The sequence below is a fragment of the Typopeltis vanoorti genome, chromosome 20, assembly GCF_054136105.1.
Source record: "Typopeltis vanoorti isolate ZY-2024b chromosome 20, IOZ_Tvanoo_1.0, whole genome shotgun sequence".
Lineage (NCBI taxonomy): Eukaryota > Metazoa > Arthropoda > Arachnida > Uropygi > Thelyphonidae > Typopeltis > Typopeltis vanoorti.
Genome location: NC_143568.1, coordinates 45,384,762 through 45,401,267, shown reverse-complemented (window position 1 = coordinate 45,401,267; position 16,506 = coordinate 45,384,762). Strand labels below are relative to the sequence as shown.

At 36.9% G+C, this 16,506-nt stretch overlaps 1 protein-coding gene across 1 annotated transcript in view; it reads right to left on the bottom strand.

The window, feature by feature from the left end:
- Rbsn-5 (Rabenosyn-5) overlaps positions 1–16,506 on the bottom strand; it is a 201,752-nt gene that overhangs the window by 147,240 nt on the left and 38,006 nt on the right. The window contains exon 3 of the mRNA XM_090410078.1: positions 10,766–10,933. Within this exon, the coding sequence (XP_090266204.1) occupies positions 10,766–10,931 (166 nt within the window). The 5' untranslated portion in view covers positions 10,932–10,933. The remainder of the gene's footprint in view (positions 1–10,765; positions 10,934–16,506) is intronic.

Sequence of the window (16,506 nt, the reverse complement as noted above, 5' to 3'; positions counted from 1 at the left end):
TCAGCATAGCACTTTCATGGACAGTGCTCTGCTGAACTGGCTACTACTATCCCTCTACTCTCCTCCAAAATCATTAAAACAAGAGCCACTGCTAACCAACACCCTTTTACAGTCCATCTTGAAACAGGCCAAACCAACTTCATTGTCTCCTCTTTCATTCCATCTACTTCTGTCCTTTAGAAGTCTCTCCCATTCTGCCTACCCCTAAAGATTACAACCCTCAGCTGTTTAAACAAAATATAAACAGATTCCTCCTTTCTTCTTCCCCACACACAGCACTAGTGTGCTATAGGTTTCATGCCTTTCATGTCTGGATTAGATATAAAAAAAAAAAAATTCTGATTACACTTGTCATGAGTCTTCCCTCAGGCAGTTACATCTTCAACTCTCTACTGCTGCAAAGCCTACACATATTGGCCAAGACATAAAAACTCTTACCACCACCACCCAATACAAAAAATTTTATATGTCAATAACACACTCAAAAACAGACCTATAAATATTTGTTCTGATGAGTAAAGCACTTAAGCAATATCTTTCTAGAAAATGACTATAGCAAAAATACTATCAACAGAATTATTCACAAGTCAGAACCTAAAATTAAAAGCAAGTTAGACTACACTAAAACCTTAGGCATTTCACATTAAAGCCTTGTCAGAAAAAATAAACAGAATACTCAAATAAAGTCTTAATGTCACCTTTAAACTTCCTGAAATTAAAGAAATTATTGAACTTCTCCAGTGATCATCTTCCTCCTCAGGCTCATCCTGGAATATACCATATTCAATGCATTTGTGATTTGCCATACATATATATATAAATAAATAATAGTTATATATAATTTGAACACACAACTAGTTCTTTGTGTGTTCAAATAACACAACTTCGTAGAAGAACCTCATCAGGTGCATAACATGAAAAGAGAAATAAAATATACATTACAAGAGAACAACAGCTATAAATTAACTTGCAAGCATATTGCTGACATTTGAAGGCATTCTAGATGCCATAGTACTGTTGAGAACATTCATGTGAGCATGATTTCATCATCATCATCATCAAATTCCTGCCATGTACCCTCAAGGGGTGTACAGGATATGACAGTACTATATGAAAAAATTACATCATTACTAACTTCCTATCTACAATTTTCCTCCAAATCAGTCTGTTACTTGTCAAGACTCCAACATTATCAGATCTTATATTTCTATCGTCTAAGGCACTTTGTACCGTATCAATCCACCTATATCTTGGTCTTCCTCTGGGTTGTTTTCCTGCCAACCTGGCAGAGAACACTTGTTTTGCTAATCTTTCCTCTCCCATTCTATTTAAGTGACCATACCATCTGAGATTAGCTCTGCTAACGCATTCCTGGATGCTGACAATGTCAAGTTCTTTCCTAATATCCTCATTTTTAATATGATATTGCCATTGATGCCATCTGTTCACGCCTCTAATCTTTCTCAGGACTCTCATATCTGCGGTCTCTAGTCTTTGGTCAAGTGTTTTACTTCTGACCCAGCTCTCAGATCCATAAGTTAAAATTGGTTTGAACACTGTCTTGTATACAGCTAATTTAGTGTTCTGACTAATTTCTTTCTTATTCCATACGAATTTATTTAATTGACTTCCCACGATACCAGCTTTGCTGATTCTGTTGTCTCTTTCTATATTTAGTTTACCATCTTCAGTAAAAATTGTGCCTAAGTAGCTGAAATGTTTTACTTGTTCCACAGGTTCTCCATTCACAACACAGTTGACATTTTCAATGATTCTTCCTATTTTCATTGTCTTTGTCTTTTTATTACTGACCTTCATACCATATCTATTACAACAGCTATTCAATTTAGTCAGAGAATCTTGCAGACTTGTAGCGGATTTATTTAGAAGTATAACATCATCCGCATAAAGCAAAGAGCTGACATTAACATCTCCAATTTTGATATCAGGTTTAATACCACATTCCTTCATAATGTGATCCATATAGATAATGAATAACAGAGGGGATAATGTACATCCTTGTCTCACACCAGATTTAACATTAAACCATCTTCCTGTACTCCCTTCAATTCTAACTGCTGACTTACAACTCAAATAAAGAGTGAGTATTGCTTGATATAATGCCCCACTGACACCATATAACTGCAGCGTATTGAATAGCTTCTCTCTTGGCACCTTGTTATATGCCTTTTTGAAATCGACAAAACTTAAATACAGATCTTTGTTATATTCCCATGCTTTCTTGACTATTTGTCGTAAAGTGAAGATCTGATCTGACAGCTTCTATTTGGCCTGAATCCAGCTTGTTCTTCACCATGCTTTTTTTTCCACAATTCTTCTCAACCGTTTCTCAAGTATACTTGCATAGATCTTGCCAGGAACACTCAGTAGGGAAATACCTCTGTAATTCTCACATTCAGATTTATTTCCCTTTTTATATATGGGTACTATGAGAGCTCTACTCCAATCATCGGGAATTCGTCCCTCTGTCCAGGCTTTCTGAACTATGCAGTGCAGCCACTGTAAGACTCTTATACCACCATACTTCAGCATTTCTGGTCGAATATCATCTACTCCTGCTGCCTTTCCACATTTCAAGCATTTGATGGCTTTTTCTACTTCAAGTATGGATATGTATTCCTGACTGCATGCCTGGTCAGTGTTTTTTTATCACTGTGCTGTCATCACTGCTTGTTTCATTTAGCAGTTTTTCAAAGTAATTACTCCATACTTCAAGGATATCTTTTTCTCCTGTTTTCATTTCACCTTTATCATCTCTAATTCCTTTTACAGCACTCTTTCCTCCATTCCTAAGCTTCTTCAACAACCTCCAGAATATTTTGCCACCTTCTTGATATTTATTTTCTATATTCTTGCCAAAGTCCTCCCATGACTTTTGTTTAGCTAGTTTTACACACTGTTTAGCTTTCTTACATTTGTCTCTGTATTCTGTAAGAGTAAAAGCTGACTTATTTGCCAGGAACTTTTGATATGCTTTCTTCTTTTCCTTCACTGCCTCTTTAACTTCCTATGTCCACCAGGAAGTTCTGATTTTTTTATCCTTGCACACAACCTCACCACATGCCTCTCTGGCAGAATCAATCAATGTTTCCTTCAGAGTTTGCCAATGAATCTCCAAGGTTTGATTCCTGTTCTCAAACACTTTCATTTTCTTTTCAATAATATTTCTGTATTTTAGTCTACAGTTCACATCTGAGAGCTGCTCAACTTTTATTCGCTTTAAAACTTTCTTACATGTTATTCTTTTCAATATGAAATTCAATTTTATCCTGCTCAAGACTAAATAGTGATCACTTCCAATTTCAAATCCTCTGTACACTCTGGTGTCCTGCACCAGGGAGAAAACATCACTATCAACAATAACATAGTCAATGAGACTTTTCTTATTCCTAGCCTCTTCTCTCCATGTGAATTTGTGCACATTTTTATGTTGGAACATGGTGTTAGTAATAACCAGTCCATGTCCTGAGCAGAAATCCAACAGATATTTGCCATTATTATTAGCTTTGCTCTTTTCTCCAAATTTTTCCAAAATATTTTTGTATGTCTCACAATCATTTCCTACTCTGCTATTTAGATCCCCAACAAGGACCAACTTTTCCTTTTTCATTGTGTCAGTTGCTTTTTCTAAAGCCTCAAAAAATTCCTCCACTTCTACCTTAGTAGAACCTTCTGTGGGACCATAGGCACAAATAAGTCTCATTGTCCAGTTCCCCATTCTCATATTTGCCCACATTACTCTACTTGAGACTGACTGCCATTCAAGAAGATTAGCCTCGTATTTTGTGTTGAATACTATGGCTACTCCTTCTTTTCCTTGATTGTCATTGCCTGAATATAACATTTTGTATTTATTGCTCAGAAAGATCTCACCAGTTTTGGTCTTTTTTGTTTCAGCCACCCCTATTATGTCGATCTGGTACTTATCTAATTCCTCAGCTAGCTCCATTTCTTTGCCATTCAGGCTTCTTACGTTGATAGTACCGATCTTTAACTCTGGTGATGTTGAGTTGGGGTTTGTGGTGATGTTGAGTTGGGGCATGATTTCATGTATACACCAAAGTTGGATAGCCGAAGAGTGATAGATAGGTTATACTAAGTTTAGTATTAAGATGGACTGGATTGAAGACAATTTCTGTTGATTCCACAATTCTTCTCTTCAGAGGATCATAGCATTTAAAAATGTTTTCTGATTTGTTCTGGATCACTGGATGACTGACAGAATCTTCATTAGGATGAGCAGAATTAAAAACATGATTAGATACTGCACTGGCCCTAGTTCTTCATGGATAATGTCTCTCACATGTTCTTCCATATGCAACTCAATGGATTTATCCATCTGATCAAAATACAGCACATCGCACAGTTACACCAAAGACATTAAACTCCAGGATACTTTAGGCTGTCATGTTTTGGTTTAGGTGTACCAAGTAAGGAATGGAGCTTGGAAAGAGGAGTAAAAGAAATGCAGATTTTAAATTTCTTGAGAATTTTAGCTAAACTTTGGTGAAATGGAGCTGATATACAGTAGAGATAAAAAGCCTTTTACATCAGTACTATCTTCAGTATGACGAAGCAGTGAACAGGTAGATTAAATGGTACTTTACAAACAGTCTGTTTAGGATAACCATTTTTTGAAAGGTTAGCTCTTTAGTGATCTCTTCTCTTCTTCTTCTTCCCTGAGGAGGGAGGGAGCACCTTTACCTAATGTAGAAATGATGTCAAGCTTCTGGAGTGGTTAATGATGAGATCATGCATGAAGGTAACTGTTGGTATGTATTTGAGTTTCTATAAATAGAGATCTTCAGTTTTGAATGATATATGCACGTAAACACAAGAAAGATATTTAATTAACCAAATATTTCGGTCTGGAAATAGCAGACCATCCTCAGTGGTATTATAAGTTCTAAAAAATACAAGCTAGAATACTAACAATAGATCGTTAAAAATAGAACAAGCCGCGTGATGTTATATCACTAAGTATTAAGTATAAAACGGAATATTTTGAAGTAGAGACATGATTGAAAAAAAAAAATCAATGAGTAATCTTGATTAGACTTTCCCAGATTTTTGATATAGATATACAGTCATTACGATTCAGGTTGGGATGATGGAGCAAGGCCTCCACACTTTCCTTGAACAAACGTTCGAACCTATAACAGGATCTATGTAAGAGGCGAGTCCTGGACCAAAAGATGCTGTGGCCAGTTCCAATCTCGTGTTGAGCCAATCCAGACTTGGTTTGTTGTGAAGAATGGAGGATTGATGTTCTTGGATTCTTTTTTCAAGAGAACGTCCAGTCTGTCAAAATAGGAGAGATTATAGTTGCAAGGAATTTGATAAACTCCAGGAAGAGATAAAGAAAAATATTTTTTTTTTTTTTTTCAATCATGTCTCTACTTCAAAATATTCCGTTTTATACTTAATAGTTAGTGATATAACATTACGCGCCGTGTTCTATTTTTAACGATCTATTGTTAGTATTCTAGCTTGTATTTTTTAAAACTGTTCTTGTAGTACCGCTGAGGATGGTCTGCTATTTCCAGACTGAAATATTTGGTTAATTAAATATCTTTCTTGTGTTTACGTGCATATATCATTCAGTCTTATGTCACAAGTATCCTTAAAACAGCAAATGAGTGAATTTGGCATCCAAAAACAAAGTTAGCTAAAATCCTGGCCAGATAGAGAAATCTATTGGGTTGTGTATGGAAGAACATGTGGGAGACATTACCTATGGCAAAACTAGAGCCAATGCACTATCAAATCATGTTCTTAATTCTGCTCATCCCAACAACGAAGATTTGTCATTCATCCAGGGATTTGGAACAAATCAGAAAAGGTTTTTAGATGCTACAATGAGCTGGAAAGAGAGAAGAATTATAGAATCAACAGAAACTGTTCTCAATCCAGTTCATCTTAATACTAACCTTAGCTATAATATATCTGATTGTCACTCTTCAGCCATCCAGCTTTGGTGTACATGAAATCATGCCCACATGAACGTGCCCAACAATAGTGGCATCCAGAGCACCTTCAAATGTCAGCAATATGTTTGCAAGTTAATTTATAGCTGTTGTTCTCTTGTAATATATATTTTTGTATTTCTCTTTTCGTGTTATGTGCCTGATGAAGTCTTCTAAGAAAATGAAACTAGTTGTGCATTCAAATAATATATAGCTTTTTCAATTTTGGTATCTCTCAGCTACTAGTCATTCATTTTATTTATTTTTTAATTATGCTATATAGCTGACTAAATCTGTTGCATCAAATATATATATATACGCACACACATACAGGGTGGCCATAAATTAACTTTCCCTCTTTGGAAGTATCTGTAGCTAAAACTAATACACGGAATGAGACCACATTTTATATTGAGACTTTCGAAGGCATGGGGAGATGAATTACGCGAAAAAAAGATTTAGTATCAAAAGTCACCAATAGGGGAAATTTTGGCACTGGCAGAGGCGAAAGCAGTCAAATATTTGCAGTAAATGCAGGTAAAAAGGATTATGCAAATTTTACTGCACGTACGTGACAGCCGCGGCACCAATTCCACTTAAAAAGGAATTGGGAACGTTCAGGCAGTTATTCGAATGACTGACAAATTGTGCTCAATATGAGTCCTACTTTGCCTCAGTGTGCTTTACTTCTTAAGTTGTTTTACCTTAAAGTACAATGCCGTAGCTGCCCTTTGGGAATTTAGAAGGCTTCACAACCTGCGTACAGGTCCTATGTCAGCTGTAGCAATGAGAGCTATGATTAAGAAATTTGAAGAAACTGGATCACTAGGAGTTAGACCTAGCAGAGGATGGAAATCAGTGCAAGAAAAGACAGTAACAGACATTGCTACTGCAGTGTTTGATGACACAGGGACCAGTACTGGTCCAAGCACTCGTACCATAGCTCGCAAACTTGATATGGCTTATGGTACAGTCTGGAAAATCTCAAGGAAAATGCTTCACTTCTATCCGTATAAGTTCATTCATGTGCAAGCACTAACTACCACAGATTATGATAAGCGCATGACCTTCACGCTAAAGTTTCTTGCCCGAATGGAGGTCGACAATGACTGGCCTTGGAGAATATTGTGGGGTGATGAGGCTCATTTTTATTTGAATGAGTTAGTCAACACTCACAACTGCAGAATTTGGGCATCTGAACATCCCTAAGCAATCCAGTTAGTACCACTGCATTCTCCAAAAGTAACCGTGTGGTGTGGCTTCACAGCCAATTTCATAATAGGACTATACTTTTTTGAGCGCATTACCCCTACAGGTCCAGTAATGGAGCAGGTTTATCGACGAATGCTTGAAAATTTTGTCATTCCTGCATTGCAGCAAAGACAATGTTTGGACTCCATAATTTTTATGCAGGATGGAGCACGGCCACACATTGAACGTTCAGTACAGCACCAGCATTTCAGTAATGAGAGGGTTATCAGTCAATTCTTTCCGACGGCATGGCTGCCTTGATCCCCGGACATCACTCCATGTGACTTTTGGCTGTGGGGGTATTTGAAATCTGTTGTGTATGTTGATGGCATTCCCAACTTGCATGTCTTGAAAGAAAACATAAAACAGGCTGTTATGAACATCCAATCCAACTCCTTACGCTCAGCTGTAGAGCCTGTCACACACCAGATGCAATTTGTTGTACACAAGAAAGGTCAGCACATTGAAAATCGTGTATGTGTTCCAGGGGACTCTGATTCTGATGAATAAAACATTATTTCTCCTGTGAGTTCAATCACTACATTAATTTCTGTGTCTCTCGAAAGTTATTGTTTTAGTTTAATTATTATTCTTATTATCATTGTAAAGCACCACATATCCAGCTGGAATGAGTGACGAAGCTGTCGCTTACACTGTCGAAATGTTATTATTTCATTTTATCTGTCTTCAATGTAATTATCCGCTTGTTTTTGGCTCCGCCAGCGCCAAAATTTCCCTTATCGGCGACTTTTGGTACTAAATCTTTATTTTCGCAGAAATCATCTCCCCATGCCTTAAAAAGTCTCAATATAAAATTTGGTCTCATTTCATTTATTGGTTTTCCATTTTTTCCATTTTCCATTTTAGCTACAGATGCCTCCAAAGAGGAAAAGTTATTTTACGGCCACCCTGTGGGTATGTGTATATATATATAGAGAGAAAGAGAAAATTGGATGCACAATTCCTATCCATAAAAAAATACAAATGACACATTCAATTTAATACCTGTGGTAAAGCTGGCTTTTTCTGATATCCTGGATACGTTACGCAGAACTAACCAGCAAGGCAATTGTTCCTTATTATCACCAAAATGTGGATGCAAATGTGAAATTCTAATAAACCACACTAACCAAGAATAATGATGGCCTAAAAATCTTAAGAATATGGATGTCACATATTCGACCCACATTTTTTTTTTGTTCTAAAGGTCATAATAATTAAGAATGTAACACAGCAGCACTTCAGTCTTAATTTGTCAATAACAAACCTTAATGCTTATTTTAAATATTGATTAGACCACCACTAACATTGTATCCTTAAAAGTTGATAAGAATTTGTTCTTTGAAAATGTAAAACACGACTGTAGATTTTATGTTGTTTTTTTTTCTTTCCCTCACTAGAACTCATATTAGCAGAGTAATGACTGGCCAAATGAGAGATATTTTAAAATATTATTTGACTAACTTGTCTCTCTCTCTTTGTGTGTGTGTGTAAATCCAGTGATAGCCTTAACATGAAAGTGAAAACATTGGAAAAGTGAAATGATTATCCTTAGCACAATAGTCTCCATAATTTTACCATAATGAACTCCAATCAAGGTAGTGGTATTTTACCAGGAGATGAAAGGCAGATGACAGAATGGGGGCTCTGAGCCATTCCCGCACTGGCAAAGATTGAAAAGAGTGTGCTAACTGCTGTAACACACAATTAACAATCACAGAGAGAATGCTAGCTAGTGATCCAGTTACAGAGGATGGCATGCAAGACATGATGCTGGACATGGAAATGCCATGGGTGAGGGTGACAATACATGCTCCTCCAGGCCTTATACACAACTACTACTATTGACCAGAGCCCTCTAATACCATAAATGTCATAAACATTATGACATTTCTCATGCAAATGTAAATAATGACAAATGAAAAGGTTTATCTCTGAACAATTTCAAACCATGCAATATGTAAACAATTATATGACCATACATCACATGTATGAGGGTGGTCTGAAAAGTTCTCGGCCTCGATCATAGATGGCAACACTATTGGCAAGATATTTTTTTCTAAGTCGGTACATCTGTCATAAGCATTTGTGAAATTGCAAGTCATTCTATCAAGCAGTTTGTTTTATACAGCTGTCTGAAGCAAAAGTTGTCTGTATCCCTTGAAATGGATAAAATTGAGTATTATGCAGTTATAAAATTGTTTGTAAAAGAAGGTTTAACGCCAAAAGAAATTAATTCGAAGTTCATAAAGATTTATGGGCACTCTTCTCCTTCGTTTTCGACAATTAAGAAATGGGCTGCCAAGTTTAAATGTGGCCATACCAGCCTTGAAGATGATCCACATAAAGGACGTCAAAAAGTGTAACAACACCAATTTTGGTGTTGTTACACTTTGATCATTGATCAAGTGTTGATATGGTATTGGATGACCGGCGAGTCAAAGTGAGTGAAATTGCTGAGACTATAGGCATTTCAAAAGAATATGTGGGATATATTTTGCATGAAGATTTGCATATGAAAAAGCTTCGCACAAGATGGGTGCAGCACTTGCTCACAGCAGATCAAAAACACACTCGCATGAAAATCTCTAAACAGTGCTTGGAGCATTTTAACAAGAATAAAACTGATTTTGTGTTGATTTATTACCATGGATGAGACTTGGATTTGTCTTCCTTGGAACCGTGTCTTCTTTGTCATTGACAAAGAAGACACAGTTCCATCAGCAGGAAAGGTCATGGCATCGGTGTTTTGGGATGCTAGCATTTTGTTTATTAATTATCATGAAAAGGGTAAAACAATAACCGGGTAATATCATTCCAATCTTTTAACCAGAGTAGACGAAAAATTCATGAGAAAAGACCCGGTTTGCAGAAGAAAAAAATTATCTTTCATCAGGACAATGCACCTGCCCATAAAAGCATTTTGGCAATGGGAAAATTAAGGGATCTGCACTATGAATTGTTGGAACATCCAACCTATTCCCCAGATTTGTCTCCCTCTGACTTCTATCTTTTCCCAAAACTAAAACTCTTCCTCATTGGTCAGCATTTTTCTTCAAATCAAGAGGTGATTGCAGCTGTAGAGGGATATTTTGCAGATCTTACTGAGAACCACTACAAGGATGGGATAATGGCACTGGAGCATCATGGAATAAATGTATTAGTCTTAAGGAAGATTATTGAAAAATAAAAATAATTTTGAAATTATAAATTCGTGTTCTCATTGTTAGGCGGAGAACTTTTCAGACCATCCTCGTATATTTGCTCACATACATACATTGTAGCACAGTAACTTATCGCATTTTTCTCTCTCTCTCTCTCTACAATCAGACTGAAAACAGTTCAATATTGTAATCAAAATTACAATAATTCCTCTATAGCTAAAGTTCATGAAATTTGTATTTAAGATTGCTAATATGATTATTATATTAAAAATGTTCCATTTTAGGATTGTCTACAATCATTTCCTTATTTGTTATTATCTATAGAAAAGGATGCTGTTACAAATTTCATTTTTAGAAACATACCAATGAAGCCTTTGAGAGATTGCAGTACATCATGATCTTCAGATGAATGAGCTAGCTCAAAATGTTCTTGTAACTGACTTACTGATCCATAATCCTGAAGACAAATTGGACAGAGAAGACCTTCACGGACCTCTCCATCTATGTGGATGTCATTTGGTCTTGCCATTACTAGAAGAGTATATATACGCAGATTTAAAGTTTATTTCTTATAAAAACTACAACGTTATTCTATATATGCTACAGATAATTTTAATTTAAACATTTTGAAAGCAACCAATACTTCAATGGTACATTCAATGTTTTGCGTAGTATCATTTGATTGATAAAGAAATTAAGGAGCAAAACACTTTTTAGAAGAATTTACAAGAGAGAGAGAGAAAATGAATGTTAGAGAGACTGACATTCACAGGAAGAAGAAGAAGCAGAGTTATTGAATACATACACACACCCAACTTCAAAAACTCAAGTTTTTCCCTGCTAAAAAGCACACGCACTCAATTACACACTCACATGAAAAAACATCCAGAAAAAACGTACCAACACTTCCAGCACAAAAGAAACCAAGAGATAATAGCAGATGCAACAAATTGAAACAAGGAAAAGGAGTACACAAAGAAGCAATACATACACACACACACACACACACAGTTCCATTTATGCAGACAAATTCCTAGAGAGAGCGAGAGAGATTTTACTTTTTTAAGTTATGAATTATGAATGCATCTCTGGGAAGTGTAAGAACTCATTGAGGGAGGGCCAAGTTTAGACATTGAAATCTCTCTCTCTCTCTCTCTCTCTCTTAGAATACTGGAGCATTCTAAATACTAGAATAGTGGAGTACATATTTAACTCCATCATCATAATCAATTCCTGAACACCCTGATATGTACCCTCAAGGGGTACATACCAGGGTATTCAAGCTACAATGACTGCACTATATGAATAAGTTTATATTATTAATAATTTCCTCCAAATTAGTCTATCACTTGTTGTCACTCCAATATTATATCTAACATTTCTAGTAGCAAGGCTTATATTGGTCATACATAACTGGTAATCAGTTTATGGAATTAACAACGCATATAAAGTATATTAATTAAAGGTAACTTTAATAAATAACTTCTATATTTCGGCAACGTCACGTTGCCATCTTCAGGAACATAAAGATATGGTATGTGCAAGCAGGCACTAACAAAAGCAAATGAGGAAGAAAGCAAGAAACTAATATTGTTCCTAAAGTCCTAATGGTGCCCTCTGGCAGGCTAATTTGGTTGTCTTGGCAGTTGGGCTGAAATTCTCAAAATGAAAGTCTCCCAAATTTGGGGTAGTTTCATGCACCCAAATTTGTTGAGGTTAGGAACGTTTATTAGAGCTGCTGAAGATTCCTTGAACAATCTTTCGTATTTAAACTTGCTGCGGTGTATTATTTTTGTTTTCTTCCAATGAATTCTATGATGGGTATCTAAGGCATGGTCTGCCAGCCCAGAGCGGCTGTACTGGTGAAACCAGATGTAGTCTTTGTGTTCTGCCTGTTTGGCCAAAGTAGGACAATTTGCAGCTGCAAGGGACCTGGTATACACCAGGTAAGTCTAGGGGAAGTGGTTGGTCTTTGGGAGAGCGGATAAGGGATGCCAACTTTTTATATGGTCTGTAACAAGAAGTAAGGTCATATTTTCTGAGGATATTGGTTATTTTCTCAGAGGTGCCCTGGATGTAGGGGATGGTGATGGATTTGGTGTAATCTTTATTGTGGAGGGGGGAGGGTTGTGGTTTACTGGTTTTAGTATTTTTTGGATTTTTTGGGGGTTATAGCCATTGGCTATAACCCCAAAAAAGTGTTGTGGATGTGGTTTAGTTCAGTAGTTAGGGCCTTGTCATCTGAGCAGATTAATTTTGCCCTGTTATATAGTGTTTTTATAACCCCATATTGTTGTGAGGGGGGGGGGATTGCTGGTGAATGTATCTGCCAGTATGGGTGGGTTTTCTGTAAACAGAGAAAACCAAAGACCCATCAAGCTGGTGGGTGATTAAAGTGTCTAGGAAGGGGAGGTGTTGTTTTCTAGGAAGGTGTTGTTTCCCTCTTTTTCTAAGGTGAACTGGACTCTGGGTTGTTGGTTGTTTAAGTGTATTAGGAAGGCGTCGAGTGAGTCTGAGCCATGTGGCCAAATAGCGAACACATCATCCACGTAACAAAGCCAAATAGTGGGTTTTTGTGGGGCGGAGTTTAAGGCTTTCTCTTCAAAGGTCTCCATAAAGAAATTGGCCAAAGGTGGGGAAAGTGGTGAACCCATGGCTGTCCCCTCTATCTGTTTGTATCTTTCATTGCCAAACAAAATAGCCTGAGTTCATTGTGAACTGAAATAGGGCTGAGATATTGGGAGGAAACTTGGCTTGGATGAGCTCTAGGATTTCTTTGAGTGGGACATTAGTGAATAGGGAGGAGACGTCAAAACTGACCATTATGTCAGTGTGTTGGAGTGAGAGGTTTTCTATACTGGCTTTAAAGTGGGCTGAAAGTATAGAAAACCTCTCACTCCAACACACTGACATAATGTTCAGTTTTGACGTCTCCTCCTTATTCACTAATGTCCCACTCAAAGAAACCCTAGAGCTCATCCAAGCCAAGTTTCCTCCCGATATCTCAGCCCTATTTCAGTTCACAATGAACTCAGGCTATTTCGTTTGGCAAGGAAAGTTCTACAAACAGATAGAGGGGGACAGCCATGGGTTCACCACTTTCCCCACCCTTGGCCAATTTCTTTATGGAGACCTTTGAAGAGAAAGCCTTAAACTCCGCCCCACAAAAACCCACTATTTGGCTTTGTTACGTGGATGATGTGTTCGCTATTTGGCCACATGGCTCAGACTCACTCCACTCCTTCCTAACACACTTAAACAACCAACACCCCAGAGTCCAGTTCACCTTAGAAAAAGAGGAAAACAACACCCTCCCCTTCCTAGACACTTTAATCTCCCACCAGCTTGATGGATCTTTGGTTTTCTCTGTTTACAGAAAACCCACCCATACTGGCAGATACATTCACCAGCAATCCCCCCCCCCCCACAACAATATGGGGTTATAAAAACACTATATAACAGGGCAAAATTAATCTGCTCAGATGACAAGGCCCTAAGTACTGAACTAAACCACATCCACAACACTTTCTTAGCCAATGGCTATAACCCCAAAAAAATCCAAAAAATACTAAAACCAGTAAACCACAACTCCCCTCCCCCCTCCACAATAAAGATTACACCAAATCTATCACCAACCTCTACATCCAGGGCACCTCTGAGAAAATAACTAATATCCTCAGAAAATATGACCTTACTTCTTGTTACAGACCATATAAAAAGTTGGCATCCCTTATCCGCTCTCCCAAAGACCAACCACTTCCCCTAGACCTACCTGGTGTATACCAGGTCCCTTGCATTTGCAATTTGTCCTACTTTGGCCAAACAGGCAGAACAACAAATATCAGGATTTCAGAACACAAAGACTACATCTGGTTTGACCAGTACAGCCGCTCTGGGCTGGCAGACCATGCCTTAGATACCCATCATAGAATTCGTTGGAAGAAAACAAAAATAATACACCGCAGCAAGTTTAAATACGAAAGATTGTTCAAGGAATCTTCAGCAGCTCTAAAAAACATTTCTAACCTCAACAAATTTGGGTGCATGAAACTACCCCAAATTTTGGAGACTTACATTTTGAGAACTTCAGCCCAACTGCCAAGACAACCAAATTAGCCTGTCAGAGGGCACCATTAGGACTTTAGGAACAATATTAGTTTCTTGCTTTCTTCTTCATTTGCTTTTGTTAGTGCCTGCATGCACATACCATATCTTTATGTTCCTGAAGATGGCAACGTGACGTTGCCGAAATATAGAAGTTATTTATTAAAGTTACCATTAATTAATATACTTCATATGCGTTGTTAATTCCGTAAACTAATTACCAGTTATCTAACATTTCATTCTTCAAAAGCACTTCTAATTGAATAAAAAAAAACACACCCAGACACTAGTCTTCCTCTGAGATTTTTCCTGCCATCTTGGTATCAAATACCTGGTTTGCTAATCATTTCTTGGGATCATTATTGTTTAATTTGTACATTGGGACTGGATAAACTGGAGATGTGCAGTTTTTAGCCAATGATGCATGTTAGGAAGGGCTATGAGAAGTAGAGCAGATGTTGTGGCCTTGCAAGAGGATCTAAATTTTAAAAAAAATTAATTATATTCCATATCAATACTGTTTGTTGTTTCTTTTTCTTCTTCTTTTCAGCCATTTTCTGTCCACTGCTGGGCAAAGGCCTTCTCCAGTTCTTTCCACCTTTCTCTGTTCTTGGCAATGGTTGACCAATTTTTCCCAACAAAATTTGACAGTTCATCACTCCACCTTCTTTTAGGACTTTTTTGTTTTTCACCAGTTGCAAATTCATATCTTTTTCTCAGTTAATTTTCTTACTATGAAAGGCCTTTTTAAAAATCAATTTCTTCTGACAATTCCTTTCGCCTCTTACAACATTGCACAAAAATTACCATATTTCAGATGACAAGACGCACCCCAAATTTATGAGACAATTTTTAGAAAAAAAAATTATTATATAAAAATATTCATCATCATCAAATTCCTGACATGTACCTTCAAGGGAGTGTACAGGATATAATAGTACTACATGATAAACTTACATCATCACTAACTACTTATGTACAATTTTTCTCCAAATGAATCTGTTACCTGTCAAGACTCCAACATTATCAGATCTTATATTTCTATCTTCTAAGGCACTTTTTACTATATCAATCCTGGTCTTTCTCTGGGTCTTCTTCCTGCCAACTTGGCAGAGAACACTTGCTTTGCTAATCTTTCCTCTCCCATTCTGTTTAAGTGACCATACCACCTGAGATTAACTCTGCTAACACATTCCTGGATGCCAACAATGTCAAGTTCTTTCCTAATATCCTCGTTTTTAATACGATATTGCCATATGATGATGGAGATTTTAATACGATGATGCCTTCTGTTCATGCCCCTAATCTTTCTCAGGGCTCTCATATCTGTGGTCTCTAGTCTTTGGTCAAGTGTTTTATTTCTAACCCAGCTTTCAGATCCATAAGTTAAAATTGACTTGAACACTGTCTTGTATACAGCTAATTTATGTTTTGACTAATTTCTCTCTTATTCCATATAAATTTATTCAGTTGACTTCCTACCATATCAGCTTTGTTGATTCTGTTGTCTACTTCCATATTTAATTTACCATCTTCTCTAAAAATCGTGCCTAAGTAGCTGAAATGTTTTACTTGTTCTATAGGTTCCATTCAAGGATACAGTTGATATTTTCAATGCTTCTGCCTATTTTTATTTTTATTGTCTTGTTATTGCTGACCTTCATACCATATCTATTACAACAGTTATTCAATTTAGTCAGGGAATCTTGCAGACGTGTAGTGGATTTATTTAGAAGTATAACATCATCTGCATGAAGTAAAGAGTTGAGATTAACATTTCCAATTTTGATATCAGGTTTAATACCACTTTCCTTCATAATGTGATCCATATAGATAATGAATAACAGAGGAGATAACGTACATCCTTGTCTGACACCAGATTTAACATTAAAACATCTTCATGTACTTCCTTATATTCTAACTGCTGACTTACAACTCAAATATAGACAAAGTATTGCTTGATATAATGCCCCAATGACAACATACAACTGCAGTGTTTG